At 44.3% G+C, this 16,511-nt stretch overlaps 1 protein-coding gene across 1 annotated transcript in view; it reads right to left on the reverse strand.

Annotated features, from left to right (window-relative positions):
* LOC145401967 (putative G-protein coupled receptor CG31760) overlaps window positions 1–16,511 on the reverse strand; it is a 348,699-nt gene that overhangs the window by 81,174 nt on the left and 251,014 nt on the right. The window contains exon 8 of the mRNA XM_080274074.1: window positions 3,404–3,509. Within this exon, the coding sequence (XP_080130200.1) occupies window positions 3,404–3,509 (106 nt within the window). The remainder of the gene's footprint in view (window positions 1–3,403; window positions 3,510–16,511) is intronic.

Genomic DNA, 16,511 nt, shown 5'->3' on the forward strand with positions numbered 1-16,511 from the left:
GATGATATAGACAGAATGAAAATAAAAGAAGACAGACGAAAAGGTTAGGACACTGAAAAGACTGATATAACGACAGAGAGAACGAAAGAGGGACGATAAAGAAATACAGATAGACGAGATAGATAGAACGAGGCAAACAGATGCAAGTAAAAAAGAGTATTTGACTGAAAAAAAGATAGAGAGTTTGAAAGACAGAAGACGATCAACAAAATAGACCGAAATAAACTCGACATAGAGAGAGAGAGAGAGAGAGAGAGAGAGATGAGGAACCAGATAAGGCACCCAGTAAGCCATAAAAAAAAATAGCAAACAGAGCCTGACAAACAAAGAACGGCACGAGAAACAAGAGGATATTAAACTGGCCAAATTGTATACAAACATGAAAGAAGACAAAAGATGGCAGGACTGTAACTAAGTGAAACAGAGAGACTATCAGACTGGATCCCCAAAAAATTAACAAGAAAGGACAATCAAAGGGCTCATACCTCCGCCAACGCCTGCACCAGACAAATCAGATCACCACAAAAATTAAACCAACTCTCCCTTGGCCCATGAACAAAATTTCACTGAAATCCATGAATAGCTTTCTACTATATCATGTGAACAAACAAACAAAAAACAGTACTGAAGCAGGATTCAAACTTAGATCACCACCAAAAGTTAATAAACTCTTCATTGGCCCACAACATTTCAATTAAATCCATTAATAACTTTTTTTATATATCTTGCTGTAAAACAAAACAAAAAGTTCTGAACCAGGACTCAAACTTAGATCGCCACCAAAATTTAATCATGACTTCCTTGCCCCATGACCCACATATCCACAAAATTCCATTGCAGTCCATCCATTACGTTTTTAGATACCCTGTGGACAAGCAAACAAGGGTAAAAACGTAGCCTCCTCCAGCTTTCGTTGGCTAAGGTAAAAGGAAAAACAAGAATGGACAAAAATGACAGGAGCAAAGCAAACGAATTAGCTCCTTCATTACGGCATGCAACGTGTGGATGATTGCACTAATGTTTGGAAACGCACCACATTTAAAATTTTCAAGTATCACCTGCAGCAGAAGAATATGAATCGCAGAGAACTCCGGCCCCGGGCTGTCGACGCAAAGCGTCGCTCGGTATGTCACCGCCAAACCTTGCGGTTACTGAATCGGTAGAGAGATGGCCTGCAGTCCTAATGGACCCAGGTACGAATCCCGGCTGGGGCAGGGAACAGTTTAAGGATCTGAATTTCATAGAGAATTTACTGATCTGCCAGAAGACCCGCCATCATGTAAAAATACCCCCGCTAATACCAATACACCAGTCCTGTATGAGACAGCCCTAACATGTATTCAATATGGACGTGGGTGTTAGCGCCGAAGTGGTGACATGCAGGGTGTCTGGTATGTAGGAGGATTACTAGGCCTTGGAAGCAGGCTGTGAAGCCTATGTCCAGACTCTGACACATAAAAACATACAACCTTCATGACCTTGCTGACCTATTAAGTTCATCATCCATTCATATTATATCACTGACAAAAGTCTGGTGGAAATCTGTCCATAGGTTCAGGAGATATTGCGCCGACAAGGATAAACTACGTCGGCCCCATATGACCTTTACCTTCGATCCCTTGACCTAGCTGACCTAATCAGTTCATCACTTTCTCATACTGCATCACTGATGAAAGTTTGGTGGAAATCCGTTAATCAGGTCAAGAGATATTGCTCCCACAATAGTGTTACGGAGGCATGGACCCACCCACTCACGCACCCACGCACGAACGGACGGACAGACCAATCACTTAATGCCTCCTGCAGCACAGGTGGGCGGAGGCATCACAAGTACCTTAGGTATGCCAAGACTGTTTCCGGCTTCATCGATTACATATATATGTGTCAGATGTAAATACCACCACCGGTATTTTGCTCATACTACCTACGAACTATTTTACTCAGCTTAGGATACACTACGTCACGGGAAAGAAGTTAATAAAGACCATACCCAACGTTTCCAGTTCGAAAAAAGTCATGAGCAGACTATAATCGTCCCCAAATAACAAGAACAGAAAGAAAGAAACCATCGTAGTGACGGGAGAGGAGAATATAAAACCTCTCATGGTCTACATAACTCTAGTATTGTATTCCAGCTAACTACACGCGATATTATTCAGCTGAGAGTGAGCACAGGAATCCGAAACTGTTACTGCAGTTACCACCAACCCTTTCAAAGTGGAGACAACCCAAGTACTCCATTCCAACTTACGCCAGACGCCTTTATGAAGTTGAAAATGAGCAAAAAGAGGTAGAATTAAGAAACAGGCTTGAGAAAAACAACGAAATCTGAGTGAAGGACATGAAACTGAAAACATGTAAAAAAAAAAGTCATGAAAGACACTCGGAGGGATTACTTAACAAGCATGAGATATACCACTGAAAAGAGGTCGGAGAGAGACAAAAGAAGCATGAGGACAACACATCCAACTGACCTTCGACGACAGAGAGAGAAAGAGAGAGAGAGAGAGAAAGAGAGAGAGAGAGAGGGAGAGAGAGATAATAGACAGGAGCTGATCTTCGCTGTGCCATTGAGAGTCTTGTTCCTGGGAAAGTGGTCCACACACACACACACACACACACACACACACACACACACACACACACACACACACACACACACACACACACACACACACACACACACACACACACACACACACACACACACAGGGGTAAAGGAAGCATTAACCCTTCCTATTGGATGATGGACTGTAAATTTCTTTCTTGCTCCCCGCAGATAATTTCATTCACCCCGTCACTACAAACTGCTCCTCCAAAGATTAAAAAAAAAAAAAAAAAAATCGTCTGGAGGCAGCAAGAATAAACTAAGGAACTATGTCATCGGGGTCAAGAAGCTAAGAAAGAGGCATGTGAGAGGGAAAACAGAATTGAGGGAAGGACATCAGAGTAAAGTAACGAGGAAAGTAGTGTTAAGCAAAGACTATTAGACTGAACACTAGGAGATGAAGAAAATGAAAGAAAGAAACCTGAGAGAAATAAAACAACGAGGGAAGGCCACAATACTGACCTTCTAAGAGGGTGTCACTGAAGGTCTGGCAAAGAGGTATGGGAAAAAGAAAAAGAAATGGGAGAAACAAAACAGAGATGGAAGGACATGAGGCAAGCAAACGTGATGGAGGGACATGATATAAACAAAAGAGTGTCGAAGGGACATGAGATAAACAAAAGAGTGAGGGAAGAACATGAGATAAACAAAAGAGGAAGATAATAACACAAGAGAAATAAAAGAGTGAGGGAAGGACACGACAGGAACAAAAGAGTGAGAGAAGAACAGAGGAAAAATAAAAGAGTGAGGGAAGGACATGAAACAAAAAGACTAAAGGACTGACATGCTACTGACCTTCAACGAGGGTGCCATTGAATGTCTTGTTCCTGGGGAAGTGGTCCTGGCGGCACTTGCACACATACCCACCCCGCGTCCACCCCAGCCCGCCTCGGAACTCACACTGCAAGGAAGCAACATTGCAAAATTAGACGGAAGAATTATGTTGGTTGTTGAGAAGATACAACATTCTCTGCTCAACTTGGATCTTCCTCAGTTTCATTCTTCCATCTGAACAACTCAAGGCTCTGTAAAATCAAGACATTATAAGGTCAGTTAAAACGTTATCTTTACTCGGACAACATTACAAGGCTACAGGACAGGTCATATTCATACCAGCAACAAAATAGCATAGTTAAAGGGGCACTACATTACAAGATTAGTTCACAGGACACCATACTGTTTTTCCAAGGCAAAATTACATGGTCAATGGGCATTATTTGTAGGGCAAAATTGTAGGGTTACATGGTAGGACGAAATTACCAGCAAAAATCTAAAAGGTCACAGGACATCTTGCATGGATAAAAATGAAGAGTATCAGGTTATCAGGGTTCACTCATACTAGAGCACACTGGATGTCTGTTTATTTTTCAGGATCAATGGTGCCTTTTTCATTCTGATCTTGCTACTGCCAGACAATATTTTTAAATTCATGAGAGATTTGTTGCAATAACGGGGTTAGAAGAATATATATATATATATATATATATATATATATATATATATATATATATATATATATATATATTGCTACCTGGAAGCCGATTTTCTTCAGCGTGGGAACTTCTGCTGGTCTGAAAGGGTTAAAACTGGCTGAAACTTATGGGATGGTGGAAGACGAGTGATTATGGAAACTATGGAACCAGCTGATTGTATTCATGTCTTGTGAGAAGATGGCAGGACAACGACAGGAAAATGGTCCTAAAGGGGAGTCAGGGGTTCTAGTCTCACACACTCACTCCCTTAAGCTCACTCACACACACACACACACACACACACACACACACACACACACACACACACACAGAGTACTGTACATCAACATACACACCAATGAGCTCACCATAGTATTCATGAAAACACACTCACTTAGAGTAACATTTTTAGCAATTCTGATTTGCACCGTGAATTGCCATTACACTCATCTTTGCTCATTGTACAGATTATATTCACCACAAGATACACACCACCTCCACCATCTTCCACGCACCACCATAATCACTACCACACTTACTGTCACAGTCCCTACCACACACTCTTCACAACCACACAGTCATTACAACACACGCGCAACAACTACACACCACCACCCTCACCACCACACACACCACCACGCACTTGACCATCACACACATCACAACACACTTTCGACCACTACATTCACGACCATCACATTCACGATCACCACACTCACGACCACCACACTCACTACCATAGCCACTACCACACTCACCACAACTGCACACCGCCATACTCACCACCACACGCTCTCGACCACCACACACCACCGTTCAAGCACCACCACACTCGCTACCATAGTCACTGCCACACTCACCACCATCACACACACCACCACACTCACCCTCACACTAAGCAGTCCCCAATAAAGGTGAGCATGAAGGTGTAGTGTGAGCAAGCAGGACAACACATTAGAGAGAGTGGTGCAATGAGGAAGAAAGCAGTGAAAATGCGAAGAAGGGCGTAGTGCCAGTGAAAGAACTAATACTCAAAATAATTCTCACACACACACACACACACACACACACACACACACACACACACACACACACACACACACACACACACACAATAACCCGAAAATCTAGAGCAAACACTGATTCAGAAAATATGGCAAATAGAAGAACGATAAAATAAAACTGACAGAAAAAATGGAATAAAATATCGTTACAAGTCTGCTGCATAAATTCGCAATATCAATAAACAACAGAATAGTCAGTGTTCTAAAAATACAAAATATATATGTAAAAAAATAATTATTACCCAGTCAGACGCAGTGTGTATATATAAATTCGAAAACTGTGTAAACAAACGAGAGCAGCGTCCCCCACCGACACCAACGCTACCAAAACAAATGAATCACAGCACAAATCCAGGCGCACAACCTCCACCCTCTCGGTTATAGTTTTTCCCCTCTTTCTACTTTTATTATTATTATTATCATTTCTCACACAGTCTGTCCAGAAGAGGGGTGACCGCTCCCAAACTTCTAACTATATCGCCCAGGTGCTGTCTTCTCTTTTAATTCTATGTCTTCGAGTCTACTCTCAGCATGAAGACTTTAAGACACTTTTCCTGTCACAACCCTCTTTCCAATCTACAGTATTGGTTTCAGCAGGGACTTTCCACCGCCAATCTTCTTACATTCCTCTCAGATTCCTGGCCATCCTCGTCCGGGGATTGAAGTGAAACCTTTGCTCTTGTGGTGGGCATCTAAGGCCTTTGAAGCAGTCCAGTGCAGATCTGTAATTTCCAAACTGCTCTCCTGCTGCCTCTGTCCCTCTTTCTGTGTCTTCATATTGTTTCCTGTCCGTTCTTTTTATAAATGTACACGGCGACTATTCTCTTTTCTAAAATTATAAATTGTGGTATTCCTCAGGGGTTTGGCCTTTCATCAGCGCCTTATTGTTTTTTCATCAATGTACAGTCGACAGCAGAAGTTGCTTCCCGTTTGCATGTATGATATGATTCTACCAATCTTTTTCGTGAAAGAGACGTTTGTATGCCAGTCAGTATATGGTAATCATATATTGCTGTTTTAAGAATATTCGTCAGCTTTTTGACATGCGGTATTACCAGATCAAGGGCTTGTACCATACAGCACGGGTGGGGAATGTCCGGCCTCCGGGCCGTATAAGGACCGCAAGACCATTTGAGCAGGCCCGTGAGGCAATTCATAAATGAAATTTAATAAACTCATGAACGAATACAGGGATATATATATATATATATATATATATATATATATATATATATATATATATATATATATATATTGGTATTACGCCACGTATCACAGAAGGGCTAACGCGTTGCCCCTGGGTAGAGGACTTTGGATTGGAGCTTGTAGCATTTTATGACCAGATGTCCTTCCTGATGTCTACCAATGACCCTTGTGTGGATTCGATCCTCCAACCCTTTGGTCAGAGCGGAGCGCTCTAACCCATTGAGCCACGGTGCTACATATATATATATATATATATATATATATATATATATATATATATATATATATATATATATATATATATATATATTGCCAGACGCCTCAATCCCGTACGGAGTGGCCACAAACAAACTGCCTCCACGTCGCCCTGTCCCCCGCCATTTCACTGAACTGCTCCCAGCTCACACCCCCCTCTCTCATATACCTCTCCATCCCATCTCTCCATCTCATCCTCGGCCTCCCTCTCCCTCTCCCCCCCTCCACCTCACTCACATACAATCTCCTCGTCAGTCTCTCACCCTCCATCCTCTCCACATGGCCAAACCACCTCAGTGTGTTCCTCCTAATGCTTCCTCTCACATCCACATCCACACCACAACGCTCCTTTATATCCTCATTTGTCAGCCTGTCTCTCCATGTCACTCCACAGGCTCCTCTTAAATAACTCATTTCCGCTGCTCTCACTCTTGACTTGTGTCCTTCCAACAACGTCCAAGCTTCACTTCCATACGTTAGAGTTGGTATCACAATACTGTCATGTAGTAACTTTTTCACTTCCATGCTCACTTCTCTGTTTCTTATCACTGCTTTCAAGGAACCAGCAACCTTTCTTCCTTGTTGTACCCTTTCAAACACTTCACTTCACTGGGCTATATTTGTGGTAGGTTGGGGCGCTCACCATCCACTCACTCAATGTAGTGCTGCTCCCGGATGTCTGCCCTTTCCTCTCCTCCATCCTTCTTTCTTTCCATCCTCTTCTGTCTTCCTTTCCTTCATTCTTTCCTTGTCCCTCTGCCTACGGGTAACGTTACACTCCCTCATCTGTCTTTCTTTCCTTCATTATTTCCTATTCCTTCTGCCAGTGGGTGACTCTGCACTGAGTGACAACCCAAATGATTTCCTGTACACCAGGAAACCATTTACTATGCTGGGTGGTAACCATATAACCAAATTTTTGCACCTGGTGGTTTAGTGGGTAATTATTGCGCTCCAATCGGATTGAGCCGGTGAAGGTTTATATCCAAGGGATGAGTGGAGTCTATTGCTCACATAATGCCACCGAGGGATGAGTGAGGCTGGTCACTCTCATCTTAAATGTCGGGACCAACTGCCTAGTCCCGGGCTCCTACGCTCCTCATGGGGCAACGTAGGATTGGATGATGGATGGATGGATGGATGGATGGATAATATTATTATTATCATTTGTAGTAGTAGTGGTAGTAGTAGTAATAGTGGTAGTAGTAGTAGTAGTAGTAGTAGTAGTAGTAACAAACCTGAAGGCGACGATGGCCAGCTCCAAGCAGACCAAACTTTGTCAGCGACCGAAAGTGAGTTTCGACACTGAAAGTCATTTCTATACGGAGGTACTCCAGTGCAACACTCCACTCAAAAATCATGGTCCTGGCTTACTAATCTTCGGAACCTTAGCATTTAGCGCAAACGTAGTCTTGATTTCATCTCTTTTCATCGTTTTCGCCTTTGCTAACTTTTGACCCTTGACCTGGCCAATGCAGCACATAGGTGTACAATAGAGTGTTATAGTACTAGTCAGCGTCTATAATCGTGCACACTTCCATTCAGTTCCATGGAGCTGCTGGGGAACTAAGGAAGCATTTTTGAAACCGGTACTGGTTGCTAGAGACGCTGAGGCCTATCTTCGCAGGGTTGCCTCTCGAAAACTAGAGAAGAGAGAGGAAAAATGGACGGCACACTTCCGACAGGGAATGACCTCAAGATTACGCCTAAAGAAGTCAGAGCTTTTTACATCCGTTAGTTATGCTTGTACAGCTGAAAACATGAAAAGTACGAAAAAAGCGGCTTTTCAGCCTTTGCTAGGCAATGAGTAGCTGCCTAGCAACCAAAACCTTGTTGGCACAACTAGGTCATAGACTGGTCATTGTGTCCAGGTTTGGTTGGAATCGGTTAATTCTGAAGGATAGCAGTGCCTGCCAAAATTTAACAAGAAAGAATACAAGAAAGAAAACAAGAAAGAAAGAAAACGCGACCAACAATAAGGGCAGCATGGAGCTGGCCAATAGTAGTAGTAGTAGTAGTAGTAGTAGTTGTTGTTGTAGTAGCAGTAGTTGTAGTTGTAGTAGTAGTAGGAGCAGTAGCAGTAGCAGCAGTAGTAGCAGTGGTAGTAGTAGCAGCAGCAGTTTTAGTATATTTAATGCTCATCATTAACATAAAAAAAATTGAGGTATACAGGCAATGTCACTCCCGCAGCAGTGAAAAAATATCTCCAAGGTGTGATGCAAAATACCCGCCGCCACCAAGACGCTCAAGTCACCCTAAAATTATTAAAAAGAAAAAAAAAAAACTTTATTTTCTCGGCCAACTTTCCCCGAGGACTTGAGACTTGGTGCATCCTCCCGACTTAGGTATTAATGTTAAAAGCCTCTTAGTCGCCTTGTTGTAAGTTCTGGGGGGCCTTTATTTCTGGCGGGAGAGGTCCAGAGAGAGAGAGAGAGAGAGAGAGAGAGAGAGAGAGAGCCTGTGATGTGCCGAATTAATGAGCGTGTCATCTCATTACGTAATCATCATCATCACCATTACCCCGCTGTTCATCTCATCACACCATGTCACCACCACGTCATTTTCACTCTAACAATTCATCAGCCTCACACATCATCATAACACGGCATCATCACCACCATCATCATCTCATCACATTCACCTCTTTTTTACCCTCACATTTCTCTCGGTTCCTCTCCACCAAATCACCACTTCATTTTGATCACCATCATCATCTCACCATCTTCACCTCTGCTTCATCATCACAGTTCATCTCAATCACATGTCGTCATATGCAACATCATCACCACCAGCATCATCACGTTAAACATCTCATTACCACCTCATCCTCCGCCACCCAGCCATCTCCTTCACCACACATTATCACCATCACAATAAGTCATCTTCATCCTCATACAATATTCCCATCAGCATCATTCACATCTACCACGGGCCCTGTTCACCCCCATACATTTTTCCCATCATCATCTCCACCTGTCTTCGCCTCCATACTTTCACCTCATCGCGGTCTCCATCACCCATACATCACCCTCATTCATCTCCATCACAAGTCATCTCCATCCCCATACATACTTTACCGCCATCATCATCTTCACCAAATCCAGTTCATCACCTTCATGCATTATCACCATCACAGTCATTTATCTCCACCCCTTACATTATCACCATCACCATCATTTGTCTCCACCTTCATGTATCATCTCCATCACCATTCTTCATCTCCACCATCCTCCATCTCCACACCCATACATTATCTCAGTCACTATCTCCACCACGCCACCAAAAGTCATTTCCATCCCTGTTCATTGTCCCTGTTATCATTCACCTCCATCACTAGCCATCTTCTCCCAAGTAAATGATCACCTTTATCTCCACCTTCATATATTGTCGCCATCAGTCATCTCCACCCTCATCTCCTTCGCTCATAGCCACCAAAGCCTTCTAGCTCATTCATATCTCCATCAGCATCTCCATCACATCACCAACTGTACAAATATCTCCATCCTATACATTACCCTTTCCATCATTAATCTCCAACCTATCCCTCCCACATATGACCGCCATCCCCATCACCATCTCCACCAAAAGCCATCTCAAACCTCAAACGATATCTTCACCATCGTCATCTCCACCAAATCACCTCCTACCATCTCCACCCCCATACATTATCTCCAGCATCAATAGTTATCTCCACCAGCGTAAATCATTTCCATCTCCACCACCACCTCCACCACTTCATCTCCAGCCTCCTCATCACCACCTCGTCAGCTCCTCGTCAGCCTCGTCAGCATCGGTCTACCGTGATCAGATCTACAATTTCCGCTGACTGACTTCCTGCTGACTAAACTATCCCGTTGCTATGGTTACTGCTCTCTCTCTCTCTCTCTCTCTCTCTCTCTCTCTCTCTCTCTCTCTCTCTCTCTCTCTCTCTTTCTCTCTCTCTCTCTAATTATATCTCCCCTTTAACTCACTTATCTCCATTAATATATTACACTTACACATTCACAGTCCTTCACTGCTTCTGGTTCTCTCTCTCTCTCTCTCTCTCTCTCTCTCTCTCTCTCTCTCTCTCTCTCTCTCTCTCACACACACGCTTTTCCCCTTCTCTCTCACACATTATCTCTCCTTTCTCTCTCACAATCTCTCTTCCCCCTGTCACTCATCCTTCCTCCTCTCCACACTCTCTCTTTCCCACCCATCCCTCATTCATTCCTCCTTTTCTCTCACACTTTCTCTTTTTCTTTCCTCTATCACTCGGTTTTCTCTCTTTCTCTTTCTCTCTCTCTCTCTCTCTCTCTCTCTCTCTCTCTCTCTCTCTCTCTCTCTCTCTCTCTCTCTCTCTCTCTCTCTTTCACTTCTCACTTTTCTCCCCTCTTTCAATTCTCTCTCTTTCTCGTCCCTCTTTCACTCACACACGCCTCTTGCTGATATTCCGTCTTTCCCACATTCTCTCTTCCTTACCTCTCTCTGACTCACTTTTCCTTCTGTCTTTCAGTCTCTTTTTCTCACCCTTTTCACTCATCCCACCCTTTTTCACACACTCTCGCTCTCTCTCTTCCTCTCACTCGCTTTCCGTTCTCTCACACACTCTTTCCCACCCCCCTTTTACTCTTCGTTTTCTTTCACACTCCCCCCAACAATCTCTCTCTCTTACCTCATCATAATATCACATTTCTCCACCCTCTGTCTAACCACCGACGTTCTCTCATCCTCCTTTTTATTCATTCTCATTTCTCTCTCTCTCTCTCTCTCTCTCTCTCTCTCTCTCTCTCTCTCTCTCTCTCTCTCTCTCTCTCTCTCTCATATTCCTCACCACCCCCTCACACACCATAGTCAATGACCCACCCAAGCAGGAAGGCAAAGTACCATTTGTATTTACTCTAGTTCTTTCACATCAACCTGACAAAAATTATCCTCTTCTGCAGCTTACTTCCCTTACCTGGTTGGCCAAATAAGACAACACAGCGGCTCTACATAATTTCCAAAGCACTTCTTCGTGTCTATCAAAGGGAAATAGGTGCAGGAGTTGAATATTTGGAAGCGCCCCTTTAACAGTGCAGTAAAACATCGATATTAGCACCTGGGTCGACACACACTTTAATCTAGGAAAGCCAGTACGGATTCTCTCTCTCTCTCTCTCTCTCTCTCTCTCTCTCTCTCTCTCTCTCTCTCTCTCTCTCTCTCTCTCTCTCCCCCCGGATTTTCACAACACAACACATTTTTCCTTTGTGCCTCTCTCTCTCTCCCCCCCATCCCGTTGCATTCCCCCTCTGATTGCATTGCCACCCTCTCCGGCGACCAAGCAGGGAGCAGTGACCCCTACGTTGTCATCCGGACGTTACCTCCCCCCCTTCTCTCTCTCTCTCTCTCTCTCTCTGCAAACAAGGGAAACACAGACAAAAATAAACGATACTATTTACATCGAGGTTAAAGTACCACAATTGTCTTTTACTCCTCAGTCCGATTTTTTATTTTTATTTTTTTTAATTTGCCATTTTCATCACGGGAAAGGCCTCTCGTGCTGAAGGGGTTGATGAAGGCTCTATCTACCCCCCCCCCCAGTTCAAAAAATCTCCCCTAAGCTGACTAAAGCCGTCTGAAGGTGGCAAGCACGCGGATCCAGATGCTCAGGGGCTTAATTCGACACACACACCTGAGCGAACACGGCACAGGTGAGAAGACAACCCCTGGCCCCGTATTCATAAGCTGTCTTAAGCTCAAGTTGTATTTAAGTTTGCATATACGTTTGTCTTCATCCATACAGCTACTTTGCAATCAAATAAGGATGAATACAAAAACAAAAATGATAGGCGATTGTAGTTAGCGGTTTTGAACACCTGTTTGTAATTAAGGATCTTTTGTAAACACGACTCCCGATGCGAACACAATGTATCTACGTTCCCTCATGTTGTCTTCGCGCTCGTTCATCTACTTTCCCCTTTGTCTTCGCGCCCGTTCCTCCACGTTCCCAGCTGTTTCCCTGCTCTCCTCACCATGCTCCCAGATATTTCCACGACCGTTCTCTACGTTCCCAGTTGCTTTTGCGCTCGTTCCTCCACGTTTTCAGCTGGTTTCTACGTTCCCATTTGTTTTCGCTCTCTTTCCTCTACGTTCCTTGTTGCTTTCGCGCCTGTCCCTCCATGTTCCCTGTTGTTTTTGCGCCAGTCACTCTACGTTCCCAGCTGCTTTCCTTCCCGTTCCCAGATGTCTTCATTCACGTTCCCAGCAGTCTTCCCTCACGTTCCCAGCTGTCTTCCTTCACGTTCCCAGCTGTCTTTCTTCACGTTCCCAGTTGTTTGTCTCCACGTTCCCAGCTGTCTTCCCTCACGTTCCCAGCTGTCTTCCTTCACGTTCCCAGCTATCTTCCTCCTCGTTCCCAGCTGTCTTCCTTCACGTTCCCAGCTGTCTTCCTTCACGTTCCCAGCTGTCTTCCTTCACGTTTCCAGCTGTCTTCCTTCACGTTCCCAGCTGTCTTCCTTCACGTTTCCAGCTGTCTTCCTTCACGTTCCCAGCTGTCTTCCACCACGTTCCCAGCTGTCTTCCTTCACGTTCCCGGCTGTCTTCCTTCAAGTTCCCAGTTGTTTTTCTCCACGTTCCCAGCTGTTTCTCTCCACGTTCTCAGCTGTCTTCCTTCACGTTCCCAGTTGTTTTTCTTCACGTTCCCAGCTGTCTTCCCCCACGTTCCTAGCTGTCTTCCTTCACGTTCATTCCCGTTCCCAGTTGCGTTCATCCACGTTCCTCGTTGCATCCCTTCACGTTCCATGTCGATTTCGCGCCCGTTCCTCCGTGTTCCAGTCGGGTCGCGCGTGTGTTTTGGCGTGGTGTAATTCTCCCCCGGGAAATGCATTCAGGATCACGCGATTGTGCTGCTGGTTGTTCTGTTGCCCCGTTTAAGCCCTGTTCTTGCCCCGCTTGCCCGGATGAAGGAGCCTGATTGCCTAACGGGGGGTCATTAAGGGGCAATTACCGGCCCCCTAGAGCAGGTGTAATTATCCCATGATGCGTGTGTGTGTGTGTGTGTGTGTGTGTGTGTGTGTGTGTGTGTGTGTGTGTGTGTGTGTGTGTGTGTGTGTGTGTGTGTGTGTGTGTGTGTGTGCGTGTGTGTGGAGGGGGAAGCGGGTTCATCAGAGGCTAATGGTGTTATGTGTTGGGTATTCTGGCTATGAGACGGGTTAAAGTGGATGGGAGATGACAATACCCCATGGACGGAGGACGGGGTTAATGGGTGGGTGATGGATTCTTTGGGTAGGAGATTGATCTGATGGGGAGGAGAGAGAATCACTGGGTAGGAGAGAGGGATATAATAGGTAGGAGACAGATCTTGTGGGTAGCAGACAGATCTATTGGTTAGAAGAGAAATCTATTGGGTAGGAGACATCTATTGCGTAGGAGACAGAACTATTGGGTAGGAGAGAGCTTTATTGGGTAGGAGACAGATCTATTGGCAGGAGACATCTAATGGGCAGGAGACAGCTCTAGTGGGTAGGAGACAAAGTAGGAGACTGATCTATTGGATGGAAGACAGATCTACTGGGTAGGAAACAGACCTATTGGGTAGGAGACAGATCTATTGGATGGGAGACAGCTCTATTGGGTAGGAGACAAATTTTGGGGTAGGAGACCGATCTATTGGTAGGAGACGGTTCTATCGGGTAGGAGACATCTATTGGGCAGACGTATAACAAATGACCCCCAAGCAGAACAAACTCACTTAGCACGATTGCAGAACACATGATATTCTCTGAGTGACGAGATTAGACGCTCTCTGTTCAATAGCAAACTTCCTGTGTTCTTCTTTAATCGTTCTGTGTACTGCTTTAAATGCTCTGTGTTCTGTTTTATAAACTGTGTGTTCTGTTTTAATGTTTTGTGTTTTACTTCAAAGGTTGCGTTCTATTTTAACATTTTCCTCGTTCTAATTTCAATATTTTGTGTTCTATTTTAAAAGTTGTGATGTATTTCAAATTTCTATGTTCTGTTTTAAACTTTTTGTGTTCTGTTTCAAGCACTGTATTCTAGTTCGAACTTTCTGTGTTCTGTTTTAAACTTTTTGTGTTCCGCTTCAAAGGTCGTGTTTTATTTCAGGCGTTGATAGGCGTTCTACTTTATACGACCTGTGCCTTTTTTCCCAACACTTTTTATTCCATTTCAAAAGTTCTGTGTTCTGCTTCATACGTTCAGGGTGAGGGTACAGAACAGCGGAACACAGCATCCCACGTCCCAGATATCGTGGTCTGAACCCGTAAGCGGATGTAGCGAGGAATTTGATGGCCTTCCACAACATTATGGCCCAGTTTTAGGGTGGCTGGCGTCGGGGGAGGAAGCGGAGGTCTTATTCAGTGCTATCCTGTGTGCCTCTCTCTCCTGCTGTGTTATAATGCGTGCCAGGCTGTGTTGGAGTATGTTCTGATGTGCTGTAGTGTTGTGAGGCGTCTCGTGTGTTCTAAAGTATTCTGGTGTTGTGTCCTAATGTGTTTCAGGCTCTAGTGTGCTGTGATGAGCTGTAGTGTTATGATGGGTTGTGGTGTGTGCTGTAGTGCTGTGTTTGTGTTCTGGTGTGCTAATATCTTTCTGTAATATATCATGCAAAAAGAAGATACTAAAGCCTGGAGGTCTGCAAAAATCGTCCTTTCCACAAGACAGGGCAAAAATCAGTATCAATATTATTACGAAATTCTTGATCAAATTGTGTTTCAAGGTGATGAGTAAGAGGAAAAACAGACTGATGAGTGTTCCAGAGTTGACCAGTGTGTTGTAGAGTTCTTATGTGTTGAGGTGTGATGCAGTGTGTTAGGGGGCGTGCTGTGGTGTGGTATGATGTGTTATGGTGTGTGTTGTGGTGCTATATGGTGCTACTGTGTGAGTTATGGCGTAGTGGTTTGTGGGTTATGGTGCTTAATTGTGTGAGGTTCTGTGATATTGTGTGTGTGTGTGTGTGTGTGTGTGTGTGTGTGTGTGTGTGTGTGTGTGTGTGTGTGTGTGTGTGTGTGTGTGTGTGTGTGTGTGTGTGTGTGTGTGTGTGTGTGTGTGTGTGTGTTGTGGTCTAAGGCAAGGACACAAAGGCATCAGGAATCAAACACACTATTCTGTCCTTGTTGTTGTTTTGGGATCTCTCTGCCTATTAACTTCGGCGAGAGAGAGAGAGAGAGAGAGAGCGGAGGGGTGGGTGGGAAGGAAGACGCGAAGACAGGACTACAACTGACAATGAAGAAGATTATGAAAGGAGAAAGAGCAAGACTGACAAGAGAAAACAACAGGATGAAGGTAGGGAGAGGAGAGAAAGAAGATGAGCAGACAATATAAGTAGGGAGGAGAGAAAGGAGGGAGGGGAGAGAAAGGGAAGGGAGAAGAAAGAAAGATTCAGAGAGAGAGAGAGGAGGGAGAGACGAAGAGAAGGAGAAGGTAGGGATTGAAAGAGAAGGAAGAAGGGAGACAAGGTAGGGAGAAAAAATGAATTCGAAGGGGGGAGACGGACACATGAAGGGAGAGAGAAGAGGAGGAGAAAAGGGTGAGAAAGAGGGAGAGAAAGATGGAAGAGAGAAGGGAGAAGAGGAGGGGGAGAAGATGGAAAGAATGGAGAGAAAATGAGGGAGGAAAAATAAAGGGAGAGAGAGGAGGTAAAGAGATAGGAAGAATAAGGAAAGAAGAGGATGGGGAGATAAGTGGAAGAGGGTGGAAAAGAGGGGATGGAAAAGGGTAAGAGGAAGAGAGATAGAGAAGTAAGAGATTTAGAAGAAGAGGAAAGGGGAGGATGAGGAAAAAAGATTACAGGATTAGGTGGAGAAGAAGAAGAGAAAGGAGAAAGAAGAGAAGGAGAAGAGGGAGGAAAGAAGAGAGAGGTTCAGCAGCTAAAGATACAGAGGGAATGAGAGCTATATACAGAAAGAGAGGAAAGGAGAGGAGCAA

Source organism: Coenobita brevimanus, chromosome 6, assembly GCF_032717465.1.
Source record: "Coenobita brevimanus isolate Jiangsu-jjx chromosome 6, ASM3271746v2, whole genome shotgun sequence".
Classification (NCBI taxonomy): domain Eukaryota; kingdom Metazoa; phylum Arthropoda; class Malacostraca; order Decapoda; family Coenobitidae; genus Coenobita; species Coenobita brevimanus.